The following is a 26,802-nucleotide window of genomic DNA, read 5'->3' on the forward strand; positions in this document are numbered from 1 at the left end:
GAGGGCCGAAGGGCCTCTTCCTGTGCTGTACATTTCTTTGTTCTTTGTTCTTTGTCGAGGTTGGGGCAGTTTTGAAACACTGATCGAAGGTTGTTTAGCTACAAATAGCTTCCCTCACCCCATACATATCTGCAAAGTTCCATGTGGGAAGCAACTCATCCTGTTGACAGCTAACACATGCATCTGGGTGAGCTGTCAGCTGAGCTCACACATAGCAAGAGCATGAGCAAGAAATTAACAGCAATCATGTATAATCATCCTATTATTTATTTGTGGGCCTGAATTTTACGTGTGGGCACGCCCAATCGCATTGTTAACGTGAGATATTACGCTGGCTCGCGAATTAACAGCCATGCAGTGTGAAACATGCTCTGTGAAAGGATCAGCGCTGCTGGAATTTGCGGGCTGGCACTTCAAATTTGCTCCCTTGGGGACAGCCACTGCGGAGATATCTGAGGGAGCTGCTGAACTGTAAAAATGAAATATCGGGGCGATAAACAGGGTTTACGCTGGGATCTGAACGGAGTGCGATGCTGCTGGCCTGAGGCACTGGATGCAATCTGTTTACATATTTAAATGAATATTCAAGCTCATTTAAATATTAATTCCTGGTTTTTGCAGGAGTCTCCCAGCTCCCAGATTCACTGCCCCGCCGGCACAGCATGAAGCTGGCGGGAATCACGACTGGTCTCCATCAACGGAGACCAGACGTGATAACCACGCTGGGATTAGAGTTGGGAAGCCATTGGGGCCCCCGAGTGTTCGGGGACTGTCCCTGCCTCCTGGTAACCTACCTGTGCCCTTTGGTGTTCTGGCATTGCTCCTGGCATACTGGCAGTGCCAACTTGGGGGTCAGGGGAATCGGACCAGAAATGCCAATGAGATTCTCATTGGTTTTTCTGCCCGCAATGACATTTAGGTCATTTCTTTTGGAGAATTCTGCCCATCCGCGGAAGAACTGTGCACAAGCTGTGCTGTACAAAGCCCTCAGTGCCTAGACATGTTAATTTAATTTGAGCCCTGACTTTCACCAACCCTGGATCGAGGTTGTAGCTAAAACATAAAGGCCGCCTAGCCAATCAGCCCACCCGCCACCTGCCTCTCTGTCTCTTTACCTGACTTTCTCTTCTAAGGCATTCCTGCACCTGCAGCACGGGAACAACTCTGACGTTTCTTTTAGCCTCAGCGAGGATTGTCCCACCGCTCATCAGTGTAGGAAGATGACTCGTGGATCGGGGCGCCAATTTTAAATGCCGCACCGATCTTTCGACTCACCCCTCCCACCCCGCTCCTCCACCACGGCCTCCAGACCCGCCACTGTCTCAACTTGCCTCTGAAGGGGTCCTCGAGCCCCCCCATTCACCCCACCTCTTAAGGACATCGCACCCTCGGGGCTGACCCTTGGCCTGGACAACCGTGCATCTGGGCACCTTGGTATTGTCAGCCTGGCACCCTGGCAGTGCCCTGCAGCTTGGCAGTGTCAGCCGGCCAGGGTGGCACTGCCAGGTGTCCAGGTGGCAGTGCTAAGGTGCCCAGGTGCCAATGGGAGCGCTGGATTCCACCCTGTCCACAACCAACCATCCGGTGGCCTCCAATGGCCTGGGAGACCTCCCCAGGTTCTGTTCTGTCTGGTCCACATTTGTGTGGGCCAGTGCTAAACGGCACCATGGCGGGGTCTCCCATGTGTGGTCATTAGCTCCCGGGCATCGGGAGAATCCGGTGTAGACATATTTAAATGAACCTAATGGCTCATTTAAATATTTTCATAGGATCTCACACAGTGAGGGCAATATCCAGATTGTGACGCCTCGCGAGATCTCGCTAGATCTTGCGAGGCGTTCCAAGTGTCGCCAATCTTACAAGGTCTCTTGCGAGATTTAATGGCCTCGTCGCATTACCGAGTTTGGCGCGACAAGGCCATTAGATCGTGCCGGTCTTCTGACCTGATATCTCCTAATAAGACTCAATGTCATACTTTATTTTATTATGCTCCAGTGAAACACTTTGTGATATTTCTTTATGTTAAAGTTGCTTCGTAAATAAAAGTTATTGCTGCTGTTGAATGTGTATTTATATTCTTGTCAGATTTAAGACATTTAAAGAGGAAGTCATGTTGGGCACATTCTATAGCAGCCAGCTGACTTGCCAAGTGCTGAAATTGGTCTTCTATGCATACTTTCAGGTGGGAATCATGGGCACGATTCTCCGCCCCTCATTGTGCTCTCGCCCCAGAACCACGGCAGGCGCCAAACAGTTTGCCATGCAACCGGCCCGTTCCGGAGGCAAAATCGGGATCTCGCTGTCGGGTGGCGAGAAACCAATTATCACCACTTAAGCCCTATTTCCATACAGTTAACGAGAGCCACCCCTTATCAGATAGCCTTCCGTGACTCATTGGCCTCCCAGCAAGCGGTCGTGCTGGCGCCGATTAGTATTCCATTTTAAAAATGTGAATCTGGTGAAAGGGCTTCTGTGGGGAGCGGAGGAGGTGAGGAGCCACCTTTGCTCACAGGCAAAGAGCCCGGAGGCGTTGGACTTGCCACTCCAGTGCACGCCGGGGGTGGGGACCCTCCGCAGGGGTGGGCTGTCATGGGAGGGTGTGGGGGAGGTGCTGGGGGGGGCAACCGTGCACGGCACCACCATGGCAACGCCTGGATCGTATCTATTCTGGGGGCACCCCTTGTCCCTGCCCATCTGCCCCACCGACCACCCACAACCCCCACTGACTGCCCAGGCCTCTGGACATGCAGATGAAGGCTAATAGGGAATTAGCAATCATGATTAAGTGAGCACTTCACACAACCCAAATGGATTCCGTGGGTGGGTGGGCCATGTAACAAATGGGAGTCATTGCCTAGCATCCCAATCAGACCGAGATGCCTGAACACCGAGCCTGAAAACTGTGGGAGGCAAGACCATACACACAGCAGCCAACGTCCAAATACCCAGGGGATGGGACAGAGCTCCGGGGACATGTCCATGGCCAGAGGGTGGGTGAGTGCCACAGAGAGGGGACCAGCGCCCGGTCCAGATGACATTATGAGCACGTGTCCGGGATACAGGGTCTGGGGTCTGGTGAGGGGAGAACGCTGCGGCCGGGAGGGCATTCCAGGTGGGGGGGAGGGGGGGATCAATGGGGGAATGGACGGTCCCGGGATTGGAGCCATCGCTGTTTGTCAGTCTTTACACCCTCTGCCAATGCCGTACAGATTTTGAACGCTATGGCAGGGATTTTGCACCCAGCAGAACTTGCCCCAGTGGTGTGCTGGTAGGCTGGGTGGCCTGACACCGGTGATGGCAACAGCAGCAGCGTCAACAGAAACTCGCGGTGGCGGCCCAAGTGCCGGACCCCGCCCGACACCCTGAGGACCCGGCCGCCCATTAGGCCAGGGAGGGACCCAGTGGGGGAGTCCCGCGACGGCCCAGGGTGTACAGGCGTCACTGGTCATTCGAACAGGTGTCGGGACAGCGTGTGCCACAGGAGGCCCCACCTCTACAAGGAAACAGTGCGACATCTGTGCCATGTCCTCACAAATTTGGCACAACATGGAAGAGGAGGAGGACACCCGCTCCCGGTGGATGTCAAGATCACTGCAGCCATGAGTGTTTACACTTCAGGATCATTCCAGGGCTTGAGCGGGGTCCTTTGTGGCATCTCGCATGCCACAGCCTACAGCTGCATCCGACAGATCACGGATGCCCTGTTTGCTCGGGCAGAAAACTACATCAACTTTGACATGGACCAAGCCCAGCAAATGCCCGGGCTGCAGGATTCTCTGACATCGCTGGGATGCCACAGGTCCAGGGGGTAATAGATGCCACGCATGTTGCCCTGTGCTCACTGGGCCATCTGGGTGTGCCTCACATTAACAGAAAGGGGTTCAACTCCCTGAACATACAGTTTGTGTGCGAGCACCACATGACGATCTTGCACCGTGTGTGCACTCTTCCCAGGGAGTGTGCACGACAGCTACATCCTGGGGCAGTCAGTCACCCTGCCCTCTTTGAGGAGCACCCTAGGATGGGCGGCTGGTTCCTAGGGGATAAGAGGTACCCGCTGAGGACAAGACTAATGACACCAGTATGGAGACCCGGTACAATGAGGCCAATGCAGCCACACGGGCTGTCATTGAGCGGTGCGTAGGAACTTCTCAGGAAGCGGTTTTGATGCCTCGACTGCTCCGGTGGTGCACTCCAATACATCACCCGGAGGGTCAACTAATTTGTGGTGGTCTGCTGCATCCTCCACAACCTTGCACAGCAGCGGGACTAAGAGATGGAGGTTGGTGATGATTAACATGTCCCATCTGGGAGGAGGACGAGGATGATGAGGCACTGGACTAGCAGGGGCTGGAGGACGAGCCCAGGGAGAAACCAGAGGACTAGCCGGAGGCTGCAGGACAGGATGCAGCGGCGAGAGTCCGGCAAACCCGGAGGCCAGGGACGCCCTCATCCTCGCCCGATTCACACAGAACATGGCCTAGTCCGTCATCGCAGCCTTACTCACCCACCACCCCATCTTCTACCCTCCCAGGGTATGTGCCACAACACTCCAGGGTGCTGGGATGTCTCGGCACTGTCAGCGGGTCTCTGTCAAGGGCAGGGGGGTGATGATAACCTGCAGAGAGCTGAGCGTCACTGCTCCTCAATCTATGCCATAGTCTGACACCTGCTTATCTGCTGAGTGCTCACTCACACCCATCACCTCCATGTGTGTGCCTGGGGGGCAGGAGCAGATGCCTGGAGAGATGGGCCATGGGTTCGGAGGTCGGCCCTCATTGTGGAGGAAAATGACAGAGGTTGTGTATAATGGTGTTCAATGTTTAATACAATTCCCCCTCTCCCGATGGTGCCACTTCCCCTCTCCCCCATCTCCCGGTGCCCTTAGTGATCCTCAATGTCTTTTGCCTTCCTAGCTCTACCGCTATGTCTTTGTGTGTCCCCAGGATGCACATCAGAGGTGGAGGCAGCCAGCTGCTTATCTCGTCCCGTGACCTTGAATGCCCCTAGTGGTCATCCTCTGGGGGCTCTGGGACCAGAGGGTCCCAGCGCACTTGTCGGCGGCACATGCACAGCCTTGCCACCCTGTTCCCGCTGCTGACTGTGAGACGCGGCCTCATCAGAGGGGTGGAACTCGGGGGAGCTGGTTGCCACTGTTGCCACTCCATGGGATGGGTCGGTTGGCACCCAGTGCCCCCTCCTCCCGAGTTCACCTTGGGACGGAGGGGCAGCTGGTTTGAGCCACAGCTGCCCCTGCATCATCTGGCTCTGCCAGCCCGGGTGGTTCCCCATGGTCTGCACCATCGTATCGACACCCTCAGCGATGCTCCTCAGTGACTGGGACAAGCTCCACAGCGCCTCAGCCATTCCCATCTGAGAGTGGGACATGTCCCGTAGAACCTCATCAAGGTCAGCCTGGTACTGGGCGACATCCCCCAGCGAGTTGGACATTCTGCCGAGGCCTTCAGCCATGGCTGACACCGACTGCGTGATGCCTTGGACACCTTCACTCATGGTGCCGACGTCGTGCACCAGGCTTTTCACTGCGGTCGCCACCCAGCAGTGTTGGTCTTGGACCCACGCATTGCTAGCGACATCTCCTGCGCCCGTAGCCTCTGGGACTCCTCCAATCGGCTATGGATCTGCTGGAGTGTCGCTGACATCTCCCTCAGAATGCTCTGACCACTCACCCTCATCTCCATCATCTCTGGGAATACCTTTCATTGGCTCAGCATCAGGCTGGGACCCAGCTGGGTCCTGGATCCAGCAGATCTCCGACTGCTGTCACGCCTGGAGGTTCGTGCCTCCACCTGATGTGCATCAACAGCTGTGTGGTGTTCACCAGATTGTGCCCCAGAAGCCTGTTCACTAATATGTCTCACCGAGGTGCGTGTATCTACGCTGGTGGAGAGTGAGGGTGACAGCTGTACGCCTTGATTGTGTCTTCCTTGGAGCTCCCCTCTGAGGTGGTCTCCTCAGAGTCAGGAGGGGGCTGCCAGAGATGGGTCAGTGTCATCGACTGGATGACCTGCGGGAGAATGGACATGTGGTCAGTGGGAAGGATGGATCAGTCAGTCATACAATAACAACTCACGTTTGACAAGTCCTCCGGGTGGAGCCCAGTGGTTCTTCACCTCTGCGATTTCTACCAACTTCCGCGTGGGTGACTGCCCTGTCCTCAGCCACCCAGTCACCTCCAGGCCCCGCACCTTGAAAGAGGTGAGGGTTCTAATATCTGGCACTCCACCATCAGTCTGAACCTTGTCCCGACGATTGTGGGGGAGCTTTTCCTGAGGAGACACAGAGAGGGCCTCATTAGCCACATCGTTAGTGTGGGAGGGGGGATGTGAAGGAAGGGTTATAAGGGTTGAAGGGAGGGTTTGGGGGGTTGAAGGGAGAAGGGGTGAAGGAAAGGTTGGGGGTCACGTGGAGTGTTTGGGGGGGTGGATGCTCACGTGGGGGCGGAAAGTTCTTTGGGGGCAGGGACGGGGGCAGGGGGTCGTTGGTGTCTACTCACTCATGCTGCCCGGTGTAGGTCATTGACCATTTTCTGGCAGTGGAGGCCAGTCCCCATGGTCACACTCCCGGAGCTTACAGCGTCACCACCTCATCCCAGGCAGCACTGGCTGCCTTGTGGCTGACCCTACAGGACCCTCGGGAGCACAGGACATCTCTCCAGGCCCCCACTACATCTAGGAGCCTCTGCAGGTCTACATCCTTTATTTGGGGTGAGAAGACAGTGGGGCCTTTTTAAGTGCATCAATTAACATTGAATAGTGTTGCTGGCCTCGCTTGGCCGAGCGCCGGGAACCTGTGGCATTTCCGCTCGCGACCACACTTAGAAATCCTTCCGGAGTATCGCGCCCCATCTATCTTCGGAAAATTGTGCACTTATGCCTGAGGCCTACATCTCACCTGTAGTGCTACATGCTTCCTAATACAGAGAGCAAGTGCAAGAGTGAGAGGTTGTACCCAAACTACTTTAATGTATGTTTTTTCTATACATTCATGGGCATTGCTGGCTGGGCCAGCATTTAGTGACCATCCCTAATTGCCCTTCAACTAAATGGTTTATTAGGCCAGTTAAGAGGCCCAACCAGGTAAGGATGACATATTTCCTCCTCTAAGGGGCATTAGGAACCAGGTGGGCTCTTAGAACAATCGACAGGCTTTTAATTCCAGATTTTCCTTGAATTCTACTTTCACCAGCTACTGTGGTGAGGTTCAGACCCAGGGCCCGAGAGCATTATTGTGGATATCTGGACTATTGGCCTCGGGGCAATGCCACTACACCACGTTGCCAAGAGGCAGCTTAAGTAGGTGAACATTTGATGCTGAAAGCTGCGAGGGGTGCAGGGGAAGTGGGGCGCCATTCCATATGTTACATAAATGAATTTGGATATCTTATCCTTACCCTACCCGTGATCCCTTGGCTTGCTGCCAGATACCTGTTTTCTAATCTATGCTGTGCCCAGTCCCCTTTTTGCCTGGCAGCCAGCCTTCACTGGTTGCTAGTAAATGACGGTATACTCCGAGCACATCCAGTTCCTCGAAGAGCTGCGCTTGAATAATCAGTAAATTATGTAAATGACCTGAGCAAGATAACAACATAAGCTGTGCCATCTATTGAAACAATGTCCTTTATTTTTATTCATTTACAGGATATGGGCATCGCTGTTTAGGCCAGCATTTATTGTCATCCCTAGTTGCTCTTCAGAAGCTGGTAGTGAACTGCCTTCTTGAACCATTGCATTCCCTGAGGTGTAGGTAGACCCACAGTGCTGTTAGGGAGGGAGCTCTGGTATTTTGACCCAGCGACTGTGAAGGAGCGGCGATATGTTTCCAAGTCAGGATGGTGAGTGACTCAAGAGGGGAACTTCCAGGTAGTGGTGTTCCCAGCTATCTGCTGCCCTTGTCCTTCTTGATGGTTATGGTCGTGGGTTTGGAAGGTGCTGCCCAAGAAGGTACCTTGGGGAGTTCTTAGAGAGCATCTTGTAGATGGTGCCACTGTTCGTCGGTGAGGAGGGATTGAATGTTTGTGGAAGGGAGAGCAATCAAGCGGGCTGCTTTGTCCTGAATGGTGTTGAGTTTCTTCAGTGTCATTTTAGCTGCACTCATCCAGGCAAGTGGAGAATATTCCATTACACTCCTGACTTGTACCGTGTAGATGGTGGACAGACTTTGAGCCAGAAGGTGAGTTACTCGCTGGAAGATTTGTAGCCTTTGTCCTGCCCTTGTAGCCACAGTATTTAAATGACTAGTCTAGTTTAGTTTCAGGTCAATAGTAACCTCCAGGATGTTGATAGTGTGGGATTCTGCAATGGTATTGCCACTGAATGTCAATGGGAGATGGTTCGATTCTCTCTTGTTGGACATCATCATTCATTGGCATGGTGATCTCAGGCAACCTCTGTTCAATCATCCTTGGCTGACCTGTTTAAACTTTGAAGTGTCCTCACTCTGAACTGTTCTGCCTGACAGCTGATGAGCAGACCAGATAGTTCGGTGCAGGTTAAAACCAGGAACACTTTCCCTTTCCTCACATCTGCTCCCTCAGTGTTCTGCATTTAAAACTGCTGCTTTTTTGAAGTGTCAGAGCCTTCCGAGAAAGCCCACAACAGTTGAAAAGCCTTGAAATCCCCTGAGATTCTTTGAAATGCTTAACATTCATTCAATTTCATGGGGCAGCACCTTTAACTAGTCTTTTCTTGACAGCTTAATGGTTTAAACACAACTGCCAGGAAGGTTGCTTATTTATCTTTCCCTTCACGCTTTAATGCATCTGAAGTACCCTCCATTGATTCAAACCGCAATGTTTATAAACAACGTTGTTGCGATTGGCAGCTGCTGGCCACTTTAACAATGCTAAGCGCATTCTGCGGTTAGAAAATAGTAAGTGAAAGCACTTAGCCTGGCAGCGGCAGAGGGGCATGAGCAATGGGATAACTCCCCTCGGGTCCAACACGCCAGGTTTGGGTGTCACTGCCAGGGTGTCCGTACCATGCTGCCAGGGTGCAGTACACCGTTGGAAATGACAGGGGTTGGGACTGGAGGGGAGACCTTAAGGATGACCAAGGGGTGGTTGGCTAGGGGGTTGGGTGGGAGGGTGTCACCCTCATGTGGTGGGGGGGGGGGGCAGGGAAGGTGACCCATTATTCCCGTGTTGCGGGGGAAGGGGCATGGAGGAAAGGTTGGGGAGACTCTCCTTGTCAATGGGGGAGGGTCAACATTTGCATTGTGGGGTAGGGGGGTCTGTCTCTGGGCGCTGGGATCAGTGGCCCGACATCAGTAAATGCAGGGAAAACCGGGTGCTTGCCGCTATGCATTATTTTACATGGCAAAGGTCTGTGAATACCACCACGGCCACACTCCTAGCGCCAGTGGCAGACATTGCCGATTCTCTGCTGGCGGCCGCATTTTGTCCCTGTAGCAGAGATTCCCGCCAAATGTTTTCCGTTCAAGGTCAAGTACCCATTTCCCTTTGAAAGGCTTTTGAATCGCTTTCATCATCCTTTCAGACAATGCATTCCAAATCACCACAACTGGCTGTGTAAAAAGAAAACACTTTGCTCATGTCTCCTCTGGTTTTGCGTCATCATTTTAAATCTCTATTCTCTAGTTACTGACCATTCCGCCCATGGGGAAAAAGCTAGTCCTATTTATTCTATCAAAATAATTCACGATTTTGAACGTCTGTCAAATAGCCTCTTCACCATCCCTGCTTTCAACAGAACAGCACAGTTTTTACAATGCCGGCAGATAATGGCTGTCCTTGGTGCCATCACAATAAGCCTCTTCTTCACTCTGCCAAGCCTGACACCCTTCCTATAGTGTGGTATTCGGAAATGAACACTGTGCTTCAACTGAGGCGCAACCAGCATCTTATAAAGATTTAACATATCCTCCTTGCTTTTGTTCTCTATTCCTCTACAGGTATTAATAAAGCCAAGGATCTGATGTGTATTTTAACAACTTTGTTAAACTGTACTGCCGCCTTAAAAGATTTGTGTACATGCATTCCTAAATCTTTCCGTTCTTATACACTCTGTAAAATAAACTAAATGCACCATTTAGTTTATATTGCCTCCCTTCTTTCTTCTTATCAAAATGTATCACTTCACACTTGTATTTTCATCTTCCAGTATGCTCATTTGGTCAGTCTGCACGTGGCCTCCTGTAATCTTTGCTATCCTCTTCATTGTTGGATACATTTCTGAATTTTGTCAACTTTGAAATTATGCCTTATATGTTCAAATCCATAGCATTAATATATACCAAAGAGGGCAGTGGTCCCAGTACAAATAATACATTTTAATTACACCCTGGGCGGGATTCTCCATTGTCCGACGGCGATATTGTAATCGGCGATCGGGCGGAGAATCCCTTTCGATGCACAAATCGGGGGCGGTGCCGGTTTGACGGCATTTTTTGAGTCTCCGCCCCCTCTGAAATGGCATCGTCGCACACCGGACGGGATCCATGCCGCTGGCCAGGGGAGCTTCCGTGAGGGCTGGGGGGACTGGTGGGGGGTGGCCAGGGGGTGGCCTGTGGGATCACATTTGACGGGTCGGGTCCGCGCACGGCCGGCGCCATGTTGTACGGCGCGACTCCTGCAGGTCGTCGCTGTGCACATGCGTGGCCAGGGACCCGGCCATTCTCCGGCCGTTTTCCCCCGTCGCCGCTCTTAGCCCCTCACCGGTCCCGGAAATGGTGAAGGTTCAGCGTCGATTTTGGCCTCATAAAACGTCCGCAAATGCTCCGTTTCAACCGGCACTTAGCCGCTGAAATGGAGAATCCATTATCTCTGTAACCCTGCAAGTTTATTCCCCTCAAGTACTCATCCAATTTCCTTTTGAAATCATTGATTGTCTCTGCTCCCAGCACCCTCATGGGCAGCGAGTTCCAGGACATTAACCCTTACTGTATAAAAAAAGTTTGTCTTCACATCCCCTGGGTATCCCTTGCTTAAAACCTTACACCTGTGTCTCCTGGCCTAGTCCTTACACCATCAGCTAATGAGAACAATTTTTCCATGCCTACCTTACCCAAACCTATCATAATATTTATTAAATCTCCTCTCCTTTGCTCCAAGGGAAACAAGACGAGCTTCTTCATCCTAGCCTATTACTAATGCCTCCACCTTGGAACAATGCTAGTAAATCTCCTCTGCAACCTCTCAAGAGCCCTTACATCTTTTCTAAAGTGTGGTGACCGGAACTGGACGGGTACTCTAGTTGTGGCCGAACCGGAGTTTTATAAAGATTCAATGTAACTCCCCAGGTTTTGTATTCAACGCCATTGTTTATTAAGCCGAAGAACCCACATTCTTTGCAAACCACATGCTCTACAATCCATTCTCGCAATATGTTCTGTCATCTTCAAATATCTATACATATGCACTCCCAGGTCCCCTGTCCCAGCACACTCTTTAAAACTGTCCTGTTATGTTTGTATTGCCCCTCCCTATTCTCCTAAAATGCCTCACCTCAAACTTCTCTCCATTCAACACCATCTGCCACCTGTCTGTCTATTCTGTTAGCCTGTCTTTTTTTTAATATAAATTTAGAGTGCCCAATTCATTTTTTCTAATTAAGGGGCAATTTTGCGTGGCCAATCCACCTATCCGGCACATCTTTGGGTTGTGGGGGCGAAACCCACACAAACACGGGGAGAATGTGCAAACTCCACACGGACAGTGACCCAGAGCCGGGATCAAACCTGGGACCTCGGCGCCGTGAGGCAGCAATGCTAACCACTGTGCCACTGTGCTGCCCAGCCTGTCTATATCATGTTGATTTGCATCATGTTTGCCACTTCTCCAAGTTTGGGATCATGGAAACATTTTGAAATTTTACTCTATATTTGCATATCCAAATCATTTGTATCAGAAAAACAGTGATCCTAGCACTAACCATCAGGTAAAACCAGTCTCCTATTCTCCAGTCTGAAAAAAATAACCATTTATCACGAATCATTGTTTTCGACCCCAAACCAATTTTCAATTTAACCAACATGAGATTGACACTTCCATGCGCCACAATTTATTTTTTTAGAAAATATTTTATTGAAGCATTTGTAATTTTCACAGTTTTAACACTTTAACATTTCTTAAACAACCGAGCGGGCTAACACAGGGAAAAACATAAAAATAACATACCCTATTTCCTAATTACCCTTATACGAAGTTCCCTGTCCTTGTCTTACACTACCATGCCTCCCGTCCCCCACCCTTGCTGCTGATATTCAATTTTCCTTGAAGAAGTCGATTAATGGCTGCCACCTCCGGGCGAACCCCTGAATTGCACCTCACAAGGCAAACTTAATCTTTTCCAGCCTGAGAAACCCTGCCATGTCGCTGACCCACAGTCTTGACTTTGGGGGTTCCAAGTCCCTCCATCCCAGCAAAATCTGTCTCCCGGCCACCGAGGAGGAGAAGGTCACAACATAGGCCTCCCTCCCACCCCCTGGGCCCCCGGATCTTCCGATACCCCAAATATTGCCAATTCTGGACTCGGAGTCACCCTCCGTTCCAGGACCTCTGACATGACATCCTCAAATCCCTGCCAGAATCCCCTCAACCTCAGACATGCCCAAAACATATGTACATGATTCGCCGGGTTTCCCCCACAGCGTCCGCACCTGTCCTCCACCACCTCAAAAAATTTATTCATCCGGGCCGCAGTCATATGAACCCTGTGGACCACTTTGAACTGGATCAAACTAAGCCTGGCACACGACGAGGATGAATTGACTCTCCTCAAGGCCTTTTCCCATAGTCAGACATCCAACACCCCTCCCATCTCTTCCTCCCACTTCCTCTTCACCTGCCCGATCGGGATCCCTTCCCACTCCATCAATTCCTTGTATATCTGTGCCACAATTTTTTTTAAAAAAGTATTTTTATTAAGGTTTTGCAGAATTTTTCATAATAAAACAGTAGTAACAATAATAACAAAGCAAACTAGAGTGAACATTAACATAGTGCAAAAAGAGAATATACAATAACAATTAAATAGACATTACCCCACGCGACTCAGTCTTCCCACACCATCCCAATGATGCACGAATTGGGCTGCTGCTGACATTTTAATTTTCTCCGAAAAAGTCGACGAACGGCTGCCACCTCTGAGAGAACCCTAGCGTAGACCCTCTTAAGGCAAACTTAATTTTCTCGAGGCTGAGAAACCCAGCCATGTCGTTAACCCAAGTCTCTACACTTGGGGGCTTTGAGTCGCTCCACATTAATAAAATCCGTCTCCGGGCTACTAGGGAGGCAAAGGCCAAGGCGTCGGCCTCTTTCGCCCCCTGAACTCCCGGGTCTTCTGACACTCCAAAGATCGCTATCTCTGGACTCGGCACCACCCGTGTGTTAAGCACCTTGGACATTGCCCTTGCGAACCCTTGTCAGAACTCTCTGAGCTCCGGGCATGCCCAAAACATGTGGACATATGGTTTACAGGGCTGCCCTTGCACCTCATACAACTGTCCTCTACCCCAAAAACCTGCTCATTCTCGCTGCCGTCATGTGTGCCCGGTGGACCACCTTAAATTGAATTAGACTGAGCCTGGCACATGATGAGGAATTAACCCTGCCCAGGACCTCTGCCCACAGACCCGCTTCCAACTCCTCACCTAGCTCCTCCTCCCACTTGCCCTTGAGCTCCTCCACCGGGGTTTCCTCCACCTCCTGTAGTTCCTGGTAGATATCCGACACCTTCCCCTCCCCCACCTAGGTGCCGGAGACCAACCTGTCCTGTATCCTCAGTGGCGGCAGCGTCGGAAAGGCCACTACCTGTTTTTTCAGGAAGGCTCGTACTTGCAGATATTTAGAGGCATGTCCTGGCGGCAGGTTAAATTTGTCCTCTAGCGCCTTCAAACTGGGAAAGCTTCCATCTATGAACAGATCTCCCATCCTTCTGATGCCTGCCCTCTGCCAGCTCTGGAACCCACCATCCATCCTACCCGGGACAAACCTGTGGTTGTTACATATCGGGGTCCAGACCAACGCTCCCTCCACCTTCTTGTACCTCCTCCACTGTCCCCAGCTCCGCAGTGTCGCCACCACCATCGGACTTGTGGAGTAACGGGTCGTCGAGAACGGCAAAGGAGCCGTTATCAAAGCTCCCAGATTGGTACCTTTACATGACGCCGCCTCCAGCTGCTCCCACGCACCCCCCCCCCCCCCAAATCGGCCACTTCCTAATCATAGCTATATTGGCCGCCCAGTACTAGTTGCGAAAGTTCGGCAGCGCCACCCACCCCCCCGTGACTGCACTCCAACAGCGATCTCCTTACTTGCGGGGTCTTATTTGCCCACACAAAGCCCAAAATGATCCTACTCACCCGCTTAAAAAAGGCCTTAGGGATGAAGATGGTGAGGCACTGAAAGACAAACAAAAATCTGGGGAGGACAATCATTTTCACGGTCTGTACCCTCCCTGCCAGTGACAGCGGGAGCATGTCCCACCTTTTAAAGTCCCCTTCCATTTGCTCCACCAACCGGGTCAGGTTGAGCCTGTGCAGGGCATCCCATTTCCTGGCCACCTGCATACCCAGGTAACGAAAACTTTTCTCTACCATCCTGAGTGGCAGCTCTTTCAGTCTCTCCTCCTACTACTTGGCCTGGATCACAAACAACTCGCTCTTTCCCATGTTCAGTTTGTACCCTGGAAAACTACCAAAATCCCTCAGGATCCGCAGAACCTCCCCCATCCCCTCCACAGGGTCCAAAATGTACAGGAGTAAATCATCCGCGTATAGCGAGATCCGATGTTCCAACCCCCCCCCCCCCCCCCCCCCCCCCCCCACCGAACCAGTCCCCGCCAGTTCCTCGAGGCTCTCAGCGCCATAGCTAGCGGTTCTATAGCTAGGGCAAATAGTAACGGGGAGAGGGGACACCCCTGCCTCGTTCCCCAGTGAAGCTCAAAGTACCCCGACCTCAGCCGGTTTGTACATACACTTGCTACAGGCGCCTGGTACAGCAATTTCACCCAGCCAATAAAGCCCTCGCCAAACTCGAACCTCCCCAGCGTTTTCCACAGGTACTCCCACTCCACCCGGTCAAAGGCTTTCTCTGCGTCCATCGCTGTTACCACCTCCGCCTCCCCTCCTTCTGAGGGCACAATATTCACAATTCTCCGGACATTGGAATTGAGTTGTCTGCCTTTAACAAACCCAGTCTGGTTTTCCTCTATCACCCCTGGGTCGCAATCCTCAATTCTTGTGGCCAGAGTCTCAGCAAGCAATTTGGCATCTACGTTTAACAGCGAAATCGGCCTGTATGACCCTCAATGTTCTGGGTCCTTCCCTCGTTTAAGAATGAGTGAGATCAAGACCTGTGACATTGTTGGGGGGAGGGTTCCTTTCTCTCTAGCCTCATTGAAGGTCCTCATCAGGAGTGGGCTCAATATTTCAGAAAATTTCTTATATAATTCTACCTGGTAACCGTCCGGCCCCGGGGCTTTACCCGATTGCATGCCCTCTATACCCTTGACAATCTCCTCCAATTCAATCGGGGCCCCCTCCACCAGGTCCTCTTCCACCTTTGGAAACCTCAACTGGTCCAAAAATTACCTCATCCCTTCCACTCCCGTCGGAGGCTCTAACTCGTATAGTTTACTATAGAACTCCTTAAAGTCTCCGTTCACCCCCCCTGGATCCAAGACCATGTTACCCTCCTTATTATTTACTCCCCCGATTTCCCTGGCCGCCTCCCTCTTTCGCAGTTGGTGTGCCAGCATTCTACTCGCTTTCTCCCCGTACTCATAGACTGCCCCCCTTGCCTTCCTCAGCTGTGCTACCGCTTTCCCTGTGGTCAGCAGTTCAAACTCCACCTGCAGACTCCGCCGCTCCCTCAGTAGCCCCGCCTCAGGGGCCTCCGCGTATTTCCTGTCCACTCGGAGTATCCCCTCCACCAGTCTCTCCCTCTCTGCTCTTTCTCTCTTTTCCCTATGGGATCGAATTGAGATGAGCTCCCCTCTGACAACTGCCTCCAGAGCCTCCCAGACTGTTGCCACTGCTACCTCACCCATATCGTTTGTTTCCAAGTAATCCTGGATGCTCCTGCTAATCTGCACGCAAACCCCTTCGTCCGCCAGCAGCCCCACATCCAGTTTCCAGAGTGGGCGCTGCCCTCTCTCCTCACTAAGCCGCAGGTCCACCCAGTGCGGGGCATGGTCCGAGACTGTGATTGCTGAGTATTCTGTCCCTGCCACCTTTGGGATTAACGCCCTGCTCAAGACAAAGAAGTCTACGCGGGAATAAACCTTATGAACGTGGGAGCAAAAAGAGAACTCCTTCGCTCTCGGCCACGCGAACCTCTAGGGATTCCCACCCCCCCAATCTGCTCCATAAAACCCTTCAGTTCCTTAGCCACTGCCGGTCGCTTCCCTGTCCTGGACTTCGAATGGTACAGCTCGGGGTCAGTGACTGTGTTAAAGTCTCCCCCCATGATCAAGTTGTGTGAATCTAAGTCTGGGATTTTGACTAGCATGCGTCTCATTAATTCCATATCATCCCAATTCGGAGCGTAGACGTTTTAAACACCACCCGGACCCCCTCCCACTTTCCACTCACCATTATATACCTGCCCCCCTTATCTGCCACAATTCTCCCAGCCTCGAATGCCACACCCTTACTGATCAGAATTGCTCCCCCCCTGGTCTTCAAATCCAGCCCTGAATGGAACACTTGGCCTACCCATCCCTTTCTCAATCTCGTATGATCTGCGAGCTTTAAATGTGTCTCCTGAAGGATTGCTACATCTGCCTTTAACCCGTTTAGATGCGCGAACACGCATGCTCTTTTGATCGGCCCATTCAAACCCCTCACATTCCACGTGATCAGCCTAGACGGGGCCTAAGCCCCCCTGCCGACTAGCCATCGCCCTTTTTTGGCCAACCTCGAGCCCGCGCCCTTCGCTTCCTCAAGCGCCCCCACAGGGAGCCACTGCCCCTGACCCTCAATTGGTACCCCAAAATTTATACCTCCTCTGTCAGCAAAGCAGCATCCCCCCTCCCCTCCCCCCCTTCAACAGCCCCACGACCCAAAAACCCCCACCAAGTACCAGCTGAGCACTTGCTCACCCCCCACTACGCTCCCGAGAGTCAGCTGACCCCGGCAGCTCCTGCCCCTGGCGCCGATCAGACTTCGCCTTATTGTCCGAAACCCTCTCCCCACATGAATAAACCAATTAAACTACCTCTCCAGCCCCAGTGGCGCCACAATTTTTTTAACCAGCCTTTAAGTGGAACTTCACTAAATTATTTCTAAAAATTCATATAGACAACATCTGTTGTATTCCCCTCATCAACTTTATATGTTACTTCTTCAAAAAATGGAATGGGGGGCGGCATGGTGGCGCAGTGGCTAGCATTGCTGCCTCACGGCGCCGAGGTCCCAGGTTCGATCCCGGCTCTGGGTCACTGTCCGTGTGGAGTTTGCATATTCTCCCCGTGTTTGCGTGGGTTTCGCTCCCACAACCTAAATATGTGCAGGGTAAGTGGATTGGCCAGGGCTAAATTGTTCCTTAATTGGAAAAAAATAATTGGGCACTCTAAATTTTTTAAAAAATGTAATGAGATTAGTCAAGCACGATCTACCTTTTATCAATGCGTGTTGTATTATGGGCCAGGGTTTAGAGAACCCCAAAGTGTATCATGGAGTTCACCTGACCCACAACTTTTAATAGATTGTGGTATGGGGAGCACACGGCCCACTCTACAGGTGTGGTACAGCAGAAATGGACAAGTATTTTTTAAAGAAAAACAATGTTGATTCTATGAACTCAAGTTAACTTTTTTAAAACATACAGTGACCATCTTAGCAACCATTAATTCAAATACAACCCCCAAAAAATACAACACTCAGTAATCTTCAATAACTTCCCAAACAACATCCAGAAGACAAAAGAAACGCCTTTTAACAGAAGCACATCAGGGACGCGATTCTCCGACCCCCCGCCGGGTCGAAGAATCGCCGGGGGCCGGCGTGAATCCCGCCCCCGCCATGTCCCGGATTCTCCGCCACCGGGGAATCGCGCCGCGCCGATCGGCGGGCCCACCCCCGGTTATTCTCCGGTCCGCGATGGGCCGAAGTCACGCCGCTGTCAACCCACGCCAGCCGGCGTGGATTAGACCTCCTTTTCAACGGCGGGACAAGGCGGCGCAGGCGGGCTCCGGGGTCCTGGGGGGGCGCGGGGCAATCTGGCCCCGGGGGGTGCCCCCACGGTGGCCTGGCCCGCGATCAGGGCCCACCGATCCGCGGGCGGGCCTATGCCGTGGGGGCACTCTTTTCCTTCCGCCTTCGCCATGGTCTCCACTATGGCAGAGGCGGAAGAGACTCCCTCCACTGCGCATGCGTGGGGATGCCGTGAGCGGCCGCTGACGCTCCTGCGCATGCGCCGCACAGCAAAGTCATTTCCGCGGCAGCTGGCGGGTCACCAAAGGCCTTTCCCGCAGCTGGCGGGGTGGAAATCAGTCCGGCGTGGGCCTAGCCCCTCAAGGTGAGGGCTCGGCCCCTCAAGATGCGGAGATTTCCGCACCTTTGCCGCGGCGCGATGCCGGACTGATTTGCTCCGTTTTTGGCGCCGGTCGGCGGACATCGCGCCGATTGCGGAGAATCCCGCCCCAGGTTTACATTCACTGCTGAGAACAATTAGAATTCTGAATTCACCAAATGATCAAGAGATAGTGGGCGTGATTCTCCGACCCCCCCGCCGGGCCAGAGAATCGCCGGGGGGCGGCGTGAATCCTGCCCCCGCCGGCTGCCGAATTCTCCGGCGCCGGGGTTTTGGCGGGGGCGGGAATCACGCTGCGGCGGTCGACTCTGCTAGCAGTGGTCCCCCGGCGATTCTCTGGCACGCGATTGGCCGAGCGGCCGCCTGTTTTAGGCCGGTCCCGCCGGCGTAAATTAGACCTGGTACTTAACGGCGGGACCTGGCTCTTCGGGGTCCTCGGGGGGGGCGCAGGGGGATCTGGCCCCGGGAGAGTGCCCCCACTGTGGCCCGGCCCATGATCGGGGCCCACCGATCCACGGGCGGGCCTATGCCGTGGGGGCACTCTTTTCCTTCCGCCTTCGCCATGGTCTCCACTATGGCAGAGGCGGAAGAGACTCCCTCCACCGCGCATGCGTGGGGATGCCGTGAGCGGCCGCTGACGCTCCTGCGCATGCGCCGCACAGCAAAGTCATTTCCGCGGCAGCTGGCGGGTCACCAAAGGCCTTTCCCGCAGCTGGCGGGGTGGAAATCAGTCCGGCGTGGGCCTAGCCCCTCAAGGTGAGGGCTCGGCCCCTCAAGATGCGGAGATTTCCGCACCTTTGCCGCGGCGCGATGCCGGACTGATTTGCTCCGTTTTTGGCGCCGGTCGGCGGACATCGCGCCGATTGCGGAGAATCCCGCCCCAGGTTTACATTCACTGCTGAGAACAATTAGAATTCTGAATTCACCAAATGATCAAGAGATAGTGGGCGTGATTCTCCGACCCCCCCGCCGGGCCAGAGAATCGCCGGGGGGCGGCGTGAATCCTGCCCCCGCTGGCTGCCGAATTCTCCGGCGCCGGGGTTTTGGCGGGGGCGGGAATCACGCTGCGGCGGTCGACTCTGCTAGCAGTGGTCCCCCGGCGATTCTCTGGCACGCGATTGGCCGAGCGGCCGCCTGTTTTAGGCCGGTCCCGCCGGCGTAAATTAGACCTGGTACTTAACGGCGGGACCTGGCTCTGCGGGGTCCTCGGGGGGGGCGCAGGGGGATCTGGCCCCGGGAGAGTGCCCCCACTGTGGCCCGGCCCATGATCGGGGCCCACCGATCCACGGGCGGGTCTGTGCCGGGGGGCACTCTTTCCCTCCGCACTGCCTCCTGTAGACCTCCACCATGGCCGGTGCGGAGATAAACCCCCCTGCGCATGTGCTGGGATGACGGCAGCACACGCTGGCGCTCCAGTGCATGCGCCGAATCGCGCCGGCCAGCAGAGGCCCTTCGCCGCCGGTTGGCGCGGCGCAAGCCACGTCTGTGCCACTTGGCGTGGCACCAACCCCGCCGGCGCCGGCCTAGCCCCTGAAGGTGCGGAGGATTCCGCACCTTCCGGGCGGCCCGACGCCAGAGTGGTTTACGGCACTCCTTGGCGCAGGGATCGCCCGCCCCACCGGGTGGGGGACAATCCCGCCCAGTCTTTTCATGGCAGAGAGGACAGCAGTACACCTGTTTTGGCTGGCTTCAGCTCCAACACTAGAAATGAAACTAAAACACACCCTGCAGCAAACAACCTAAAACGAAAGCAAAAAGCTGACAGCCCAGCTCCACTGACACTCTGACATCACTGATAAACACCCATTTCTTAAAGGTACATTTCTTAAACACCCATTTCTTAAAAGGTACTCTCACATGACAGTTGGCTCTCCTTAATTAACTCAAACCTTTCCACGTGTTTGTTGATGTTAAACTAACTGATCTGTAGTTACAGTGACTGCCTTTTCTTGAATCTCATTGGTTCTACCTTACTAATTTTTATCACAACAGCCCCTTTTCATGTGCACTGTGACTTGAAAACTTGTTCTCCACCTCCTTTGCTCTTTTGATAATGAGTCTTTCTTTGTAGTTCAATGCTTTAAATTTCAATTATCAAATTGTCAAAATATCCAGAGGTAGCTTTATGCACTGAAGTATCATCAACAGAGCTCAGATATCTTAGCACCAGGAGTGCAAGTCAATGAATATGCCATAAACGTCTTGACTGAGTGCAAAATGCACAATCCAGGATATCCATTTTTAGTATCCCATGAAGATTAAAACATGCAGACTGATAAATTACTTCTGTCAGTAGTAATCACAGTATTTACTAGGGGATTTTAAATTGCAATTTTATTTTCACGGGGTCCCAACACGATCTTCAGCCATTTAACCCATGAGAAGAAAGCTCAAGACATATTCAGGTTCGGAAAGCACCAAAACATTCTGCATTGTTAACAGTCGTTTAATTTAAATTCTGAATTAGCTCACTACAAACTCCAGAGCTTATCTCAAACATTATTTTGATATTTGTGTCCATGACGGAATTGAATAAAGAACAAAACGGGTGTTTCACATTTCAAGATAGGTTTTGAATTTAAAGCTGCAAATTTAACATTCGATAATCTAATCTTCTGAAAAATATAACAATAGTACACCAGCAGATGAATAATTTACTGTATCTAGACTCATGCATAGCCTTTTTTTTAACCTAATTCTCCCTGTACAGTATAGATTTTCAGACTGGAGTGCAGGGTTCCTGAGCATATCAGAATGCATTTAGTTTTTTGAATTTGTTAACCTTGCACATTATCACCATTGTTATATTGCCAATAAAGCCAGTTTTCTTCTGTGCATGTGCTCCCTTTGTTGACACCTGGCTATATGGAAAGTAGAACAAGGATTCCTGGTGGTTTGACAGTGTTGGAAAATGTTCCCAGCATGGTGCTAATATTTCTAGATATCACCACATAAAAAGGTTGCAAAGGTAATTGCCTTGATTTTCACAGGAGGATCGGAAGGGCGCGAGGGAACAGCGTGGTTGGAGATATAGAGGACCTGCCGACAATAAAGACAGGAACTCAATTGAATAATACTCTGCAGAGTTCTATAGCCAATGAGCAGGAAGGAGAATGTGTGGCAGGAGGCTCGAGCTATTCTCTTTGCTGCCAGTAGAAGGGTTGTGGGTGGAGGTTCTAACCAAATTCAAAAGCACTCCTGCTCCTCCTGGTACATAAAGTAGCCTAAATTAGAACTTTACCTTCTGGGCCTCTTCCGCCCTACGATCCAGCTCCTAGCACATCTGCCTGGTGTGGTCCACCTCACCTTCCCCTGAAAGCCTCCTGCTAAGTCTCAGGTTGAACTTGCAGAACTGGTCCTGATGACATCATCAGACCCTGATCTGCATAGTTAAAGTGGGAGCCCCTTGTCATTTCTGTGGCTGTCCTGCTCACCTGCTCAGAGGAGCACAAGGTCAGGACACGGTCGGAAAGCTATGGGATTGGAGGAGGCAAATGGTTTGAACTAACTCCATCTCCACCACCAACATGCTGCCCATTTTCCAGTAGAGGATGTTCGAAAGATTCGTCAGCATCATTTTCTTTTCTGTCCTGTTGCACAGATGACACAGGATGTCCCAGCAGCCAGTCAGTGTCTCCAGTTAAATCGCCTTCAAAGTCAGCCAGTAGTCTGTTGACATTTCCTACGGTGAATGAAGAAGAAGAAGGTGGACGGAAACTGAGCTCTGGCGCTGCTACTGAGTGGAACATTCAGCACATCAAACACAAGAGAGAGCAAAAGTTATGTCTGGTGCAGCCAGGTAAGGAGCCATTATTTACATCGGTTGATAAAATTTAAACAATGATAGGATGCATCTAAACAGTCATGATGTCCCCAACTTGAGAGTCACGGGAATATAAAAATACTTTATGTATTAAGTGCTCTAACTTTAGAACTGCCATGATGGCTTTTCAAACTGGGTCCTTGATAAAATAAATCTAACCGTTTATTGTAGATTACTTGGAAAAAGAGTGCAGTAACATCATGTGGCGGGCAATATCAAATATAACTTTTCCTGATTATGATAATCATACATCATAATGACCTCTGTGATAACATTTATTGAATTTGGAAATATTTGGTAAAGACGGCTCAAGAATTATTTTCTTTTTAGAAATCATGTAATTTGAGAACACAGCACAAAATAGAATTTTCAGTCAGAGGCAGGATGGGAGGAATAGACTTGAGGCCATTTGGGCGAGATTCAGTAACCCCATTGCACCTGGCGCAGGTCCGGGTGAATCGCGTGCGGGCCCCTATATCGGACGCTGGGCCAATCACGGGTCACCCATGTGGCCCGGTGCAACCTAGATCACGCCCTCGCTGGCCGAGATCCAGATCTGAATATTTAAATGAGCCTTACAGCTTATTTAAATACTCAGACACTGGATTTCCACGGCGCTGGGGACTCAATGATTGCCTGCAGGAACTCGCCAGGGTGCTGCTTAGAACTGGTCCACGTAAACCCCCAGACCATTAAAGACCTTCGGGCGGTCGGGGACAGTGAGGACGGCACCCTGCAATTCCCCCTGGAACCCGGGCACCTTGGCACTGCCGTCTGTCACCCTGGCTGTGCCACCATTGCATTTGCAGGGTGCCAGGCTGACATTGCCAGGTTCCCCAGGTGCCATGTTGGCACTGCCAAAATTAGGGCCCGGGGGAGGGGGGGCTGGCCATGCAGAGAGGGGATGAAGGGGTTGGGTTCCCGGGGGCCTCCCCAAATTTGGGGGATCAAAAGAGCATGGGGGGGGTGTAAGAACCAGGTAGCCTTCCAAAATGACACCCTGATCCTCAGCTCTCCAGCAGGAAATCCTTCGAAGTGCGGTCTCGGTGGGGAGAATCTTCCCAAGGCCAGAAAAACGGCAAAGTGCCGTCGGAGGTCAGGATGGTTCTCGGCACTGCAGCTGCCGACAGACATCCTGCTAATCACGCTGTTCAGTCGACTGTACCTTAAGTTCGGTGAATCGCACTCAGTATCTGGAAGCGAAACATAAGAACTGTAACTTCCAGCTTGCCGACAGCCAGCTGCAATGATGATGTAATTGATTTAAGACTGGTAGAAAGGATTGAACATATACTAGGGCTGGAATTTTCCGGCTCTTTCAAAGTGGGACCCACTGCGGAAGATTCGCCAGCACAGCCAAAAGCCCAATGACGTTCAGTGGGACTGGACGATCGCAAAGGTGGGCAGGGCTGGAAATTCTATCCCCAGGTCTGGAACTACTGTGCATTTAATATTGTGTTGCAAACATTAGCTGACATTAAAAGCTTCTGGCAAAATTGTGAATCATTTTGAATGTGGATATGCTGTCCACCATCAAAGAAAAAACCAGTAACGATAACTGAACTTCGAATTTCTACTTTTCCTCATGAATTCTATAAAAAATATAGGGTTTAAATACACTGTTAAAATACCCCTGATTTAATGTTGGGCAGGGAAGAAGAGTGGAAATAATTGTTGGGGTTCACACAGGATCATGAACGCTGCAAGGGCAAGAGAAAATGTGAGGTGTAATGATGCTTCATTTTGCTAATATGTTCCTTCCAATTTTTTTTCCTCTTTTTTAAAAATAAATTTAGAGTACCCAATTAATTTTTTCCAATTAAGGGGCAATTTACCGTGGCCAATCCACGTCCCCTGCACATCTTTGGGTTGTGGGGGCGCGACCCACGCAAACACGGGGAAAATGTGCAAACTCCACACGGCAGTGACCCAGAGCCGGGATTGAACCCGGGTCCTTGGCGCCGTAAGGCCGCAGTGCTAACCACTGCGTCACCGTGCTGCCCACGGTTCCTTCCAATATTGATAGTCTATTTGCATTTATTGCGTTTATTCACATATTTGCAGTATATGCCCATCAGAGGGATGTAAAGAATCCCGCCACGCTGCTCCGCCGCCGGGCCGCCGATTCTCCGGTCGCCAGAGAATCGGCGCCAATCGCGGTCACCGCGGCGCCGGTCAGCGACCGTTGAAAGTGGCGATTCTGCATGCTCAACGGGCCGAATGCCCGCCGAGTCCCGCCGGCATCGTTCAAGTATGGTCCTACCCGGCGGGACTTTGGCGTTCTGGCTGCAGGGGTCGTCCTGGTGGGGGGGCGGGGGGAGCCGAATCCGGGGGGGGCTCCACGGTGGCCAGGCCCGCGGTTGGGGGCAACTGATTGGAGGGCGTGCTAATTCCAAGGAAGCCCATGTTCCTCCGCGCCGGGCCCCTGTAGGGCTCGGCCATGTTGCCCGCGGGCCAGCGCGGAAACGGCCGAGGCGCGCATGCGCAGACCCGTGCCGGCCGTGACGCGCTAATTCCGGGGGGGGGGGCAATGTTCCTCAGCGCCGGGCCCCTGTAGGGCTTCGCAATGTTGCCCGCGGGCTGGCGTGCAGATGGCCATAGCCCGCATGCGCAAACTCATGCCGGCTGTGGCGCGCACTCGGACCCGTGCCGGCCGTGTAGGGAGGGTCGGCTTTCGGCGCCGGAGCAGCAAACAGCACTCTGGCGCTGTTCTACCCCCCGAGGAAGGGGAGAATGACTGGGTCTGGAGGCCTGTTGACGCTGGCGTCGCTCGCGCTGGTTTTGACGCCGGCATCAACACTTGACCGGGATTTCGGGGAATCCTGGCCGAGGTAGTTGGGATTTTGAGAGTTCGGTTATAAGTGAAACAGGAGAGAGTTATACAGAAGGAAGTGGGTGTGGATAAGGGAGTGGGTTATGGATGGAGAGTATCACAAAATGGTAAGATGCTATTAAAATGAATACTGCTTTTTGCATAAGTAAAATCAAACCGCCATGTTTTAGGAAACTATATCTGAACAGCCAACTAAGAGAAAGGAAGGTACAGGAAAGAACAAGGAACAGGGTGTTCTTTGCATTGGTACATCTATTCAGAGTGCTATGAGCCAGGAAGCAGGCTAGTTACAGATGAGGTGTTGAAGAAGCAACAGCAAGAGAGAGAGGGCCAGCTAGCTTCAAGGAAACAGCTCAACTAGAGATGAAGTGCTGAAGTTAAACTCCTGTTTGTTTGTGTAAAATTTCTTTTTCTTTGCTGAGCCGAAGACCATTCCCAAGTACTGGTCACTTAGGCTGTACTGTGTGGTAGTCCCTGGCTAGATTTGACCAAAAGATTTATGGTTGGTGTTTAGGAAACAGGGGAAATGGATGCTTTTGTGTTTCTAGTCTTTGAGGGACGAAATGCTTACTGTTAATGCTCCGAAGTATAAGATTGTCCTCTGTAGTGTTTCATTATCTTCCTTCTACTTTAATAAATACTTTTATTGTTGTTCAATTAAAGAGAGGCTTGAGTTTTCACCGCTTCCACAGATGCATCTCACTAACATCCAAAAGATAACACACCATGATAAGCCAGTATTTCAGATTGGAACACTCTCGCACATAACATCAGTGGGCTTTCGTAAAAAAAGCTCTACTGCAAAATGATTAGAGATGGTCTTATCTGTGATTGATACTATGGCCGTTGTGTGAGATGGCAAGGTCAAATGGATGACCATGAATATGAGTTGGGCAGTTTATATGGAAGGCAAGATTATAGAGTATTACAACATGGAAATTTGCAACAATCAAGCACCGAATGATTCTAATCTGGGGCGAAATTCTCCGGTAGCGGGGCGATGTCCGCCGACCGGCGCCAAAAACGGCGCAAATCAGTCTGGCATCGTGCTGCCCCAAAGGTGTGGAACCCTCCGCATCTTGGGGAGCCGAGCCCTAACCTTGAGGGGCTAGGCCCGCGCCGGACTGATTTCCGCCCCGCCAGCTGCAGGGAAAGGCCTTTGGTGCCCCGCCAGCTGGCGTGGAAATGACATTGCCGGGCGGCGCATGCGCGGGAACGTTAGCGGATGCTCACAGCATCCCCGTGCATGCGCTGTGGAGGGAGTCTCTTCCGCCTCCGCCATGATGGAGACTGTGGCGAAGGCGGAAGGAAAAGACTGCCCCCACGGCACAGGCCCGCCCGCGGATCAGTGGGCCCCGATCGCGGGCCAGGCCACCGTGGAGGCACCCCCCGGGGCCAGATCGCCCCGTGCCCCCCAGGGACCCTGGAGCCCGCCCGCGCCGCCTTGTCCCGCCGGTAAGAGAGGTGGTTTAATCCACGCTGGCGGGACAGTCATTCCAGCAGCGGGACTTCGGCCCATTCGGGCCGGAGAATCGCGGGGGGGTGGGGGCCCGCCAACCGGTGCGGCGCGATTCCCGCCCCCGCCGAATCTCCGGTGCCGGAGAATTCGGCAACCGGCGGGGGCGGGAT

General features: G+C 52.3%; 1 protein-coding gene across 8 annotated transcripts in view; it reads left to right on the forward strand.

The window, feature by feature from the left end:
* Nucleotides 1–26,802, forward strand: part of LOC140385361 (syntabulin-like) — a 194,264-nt gene that overhangs the window by 74,117 nt on the left and 93,345 nt on the right. For all 8 annotated transcript variants that reach the window (XM_072467438.1, XM_072467439.1, XM_072467437.1 and 5 more), the window contains one exon: nt 22,119–22,316. In XM_072467438.1, the coding sequence (XP_072323539.1) occupies nt 22,119–22,316 (198 nt within the window). The remainder of the gene's footprint in view (nt 1–22,118; nt 22,317–26,802) is intronic.

This window comes from Scyliorhinus torazame, chromosome 11, assembly GCF_047496885.1.
Source record: "Scyliorhinus torazame isolate Kashiwa2021f chromosome 11, sScyTor2.1, whole genome shotgun sequence".
NCBI lineage: Eukaryota > Metazoa > Chordata > Chondrichthyes > Carcharhiniformes > Scyliorhinidae > Scyliorhinus > Scyliorhinus torazame.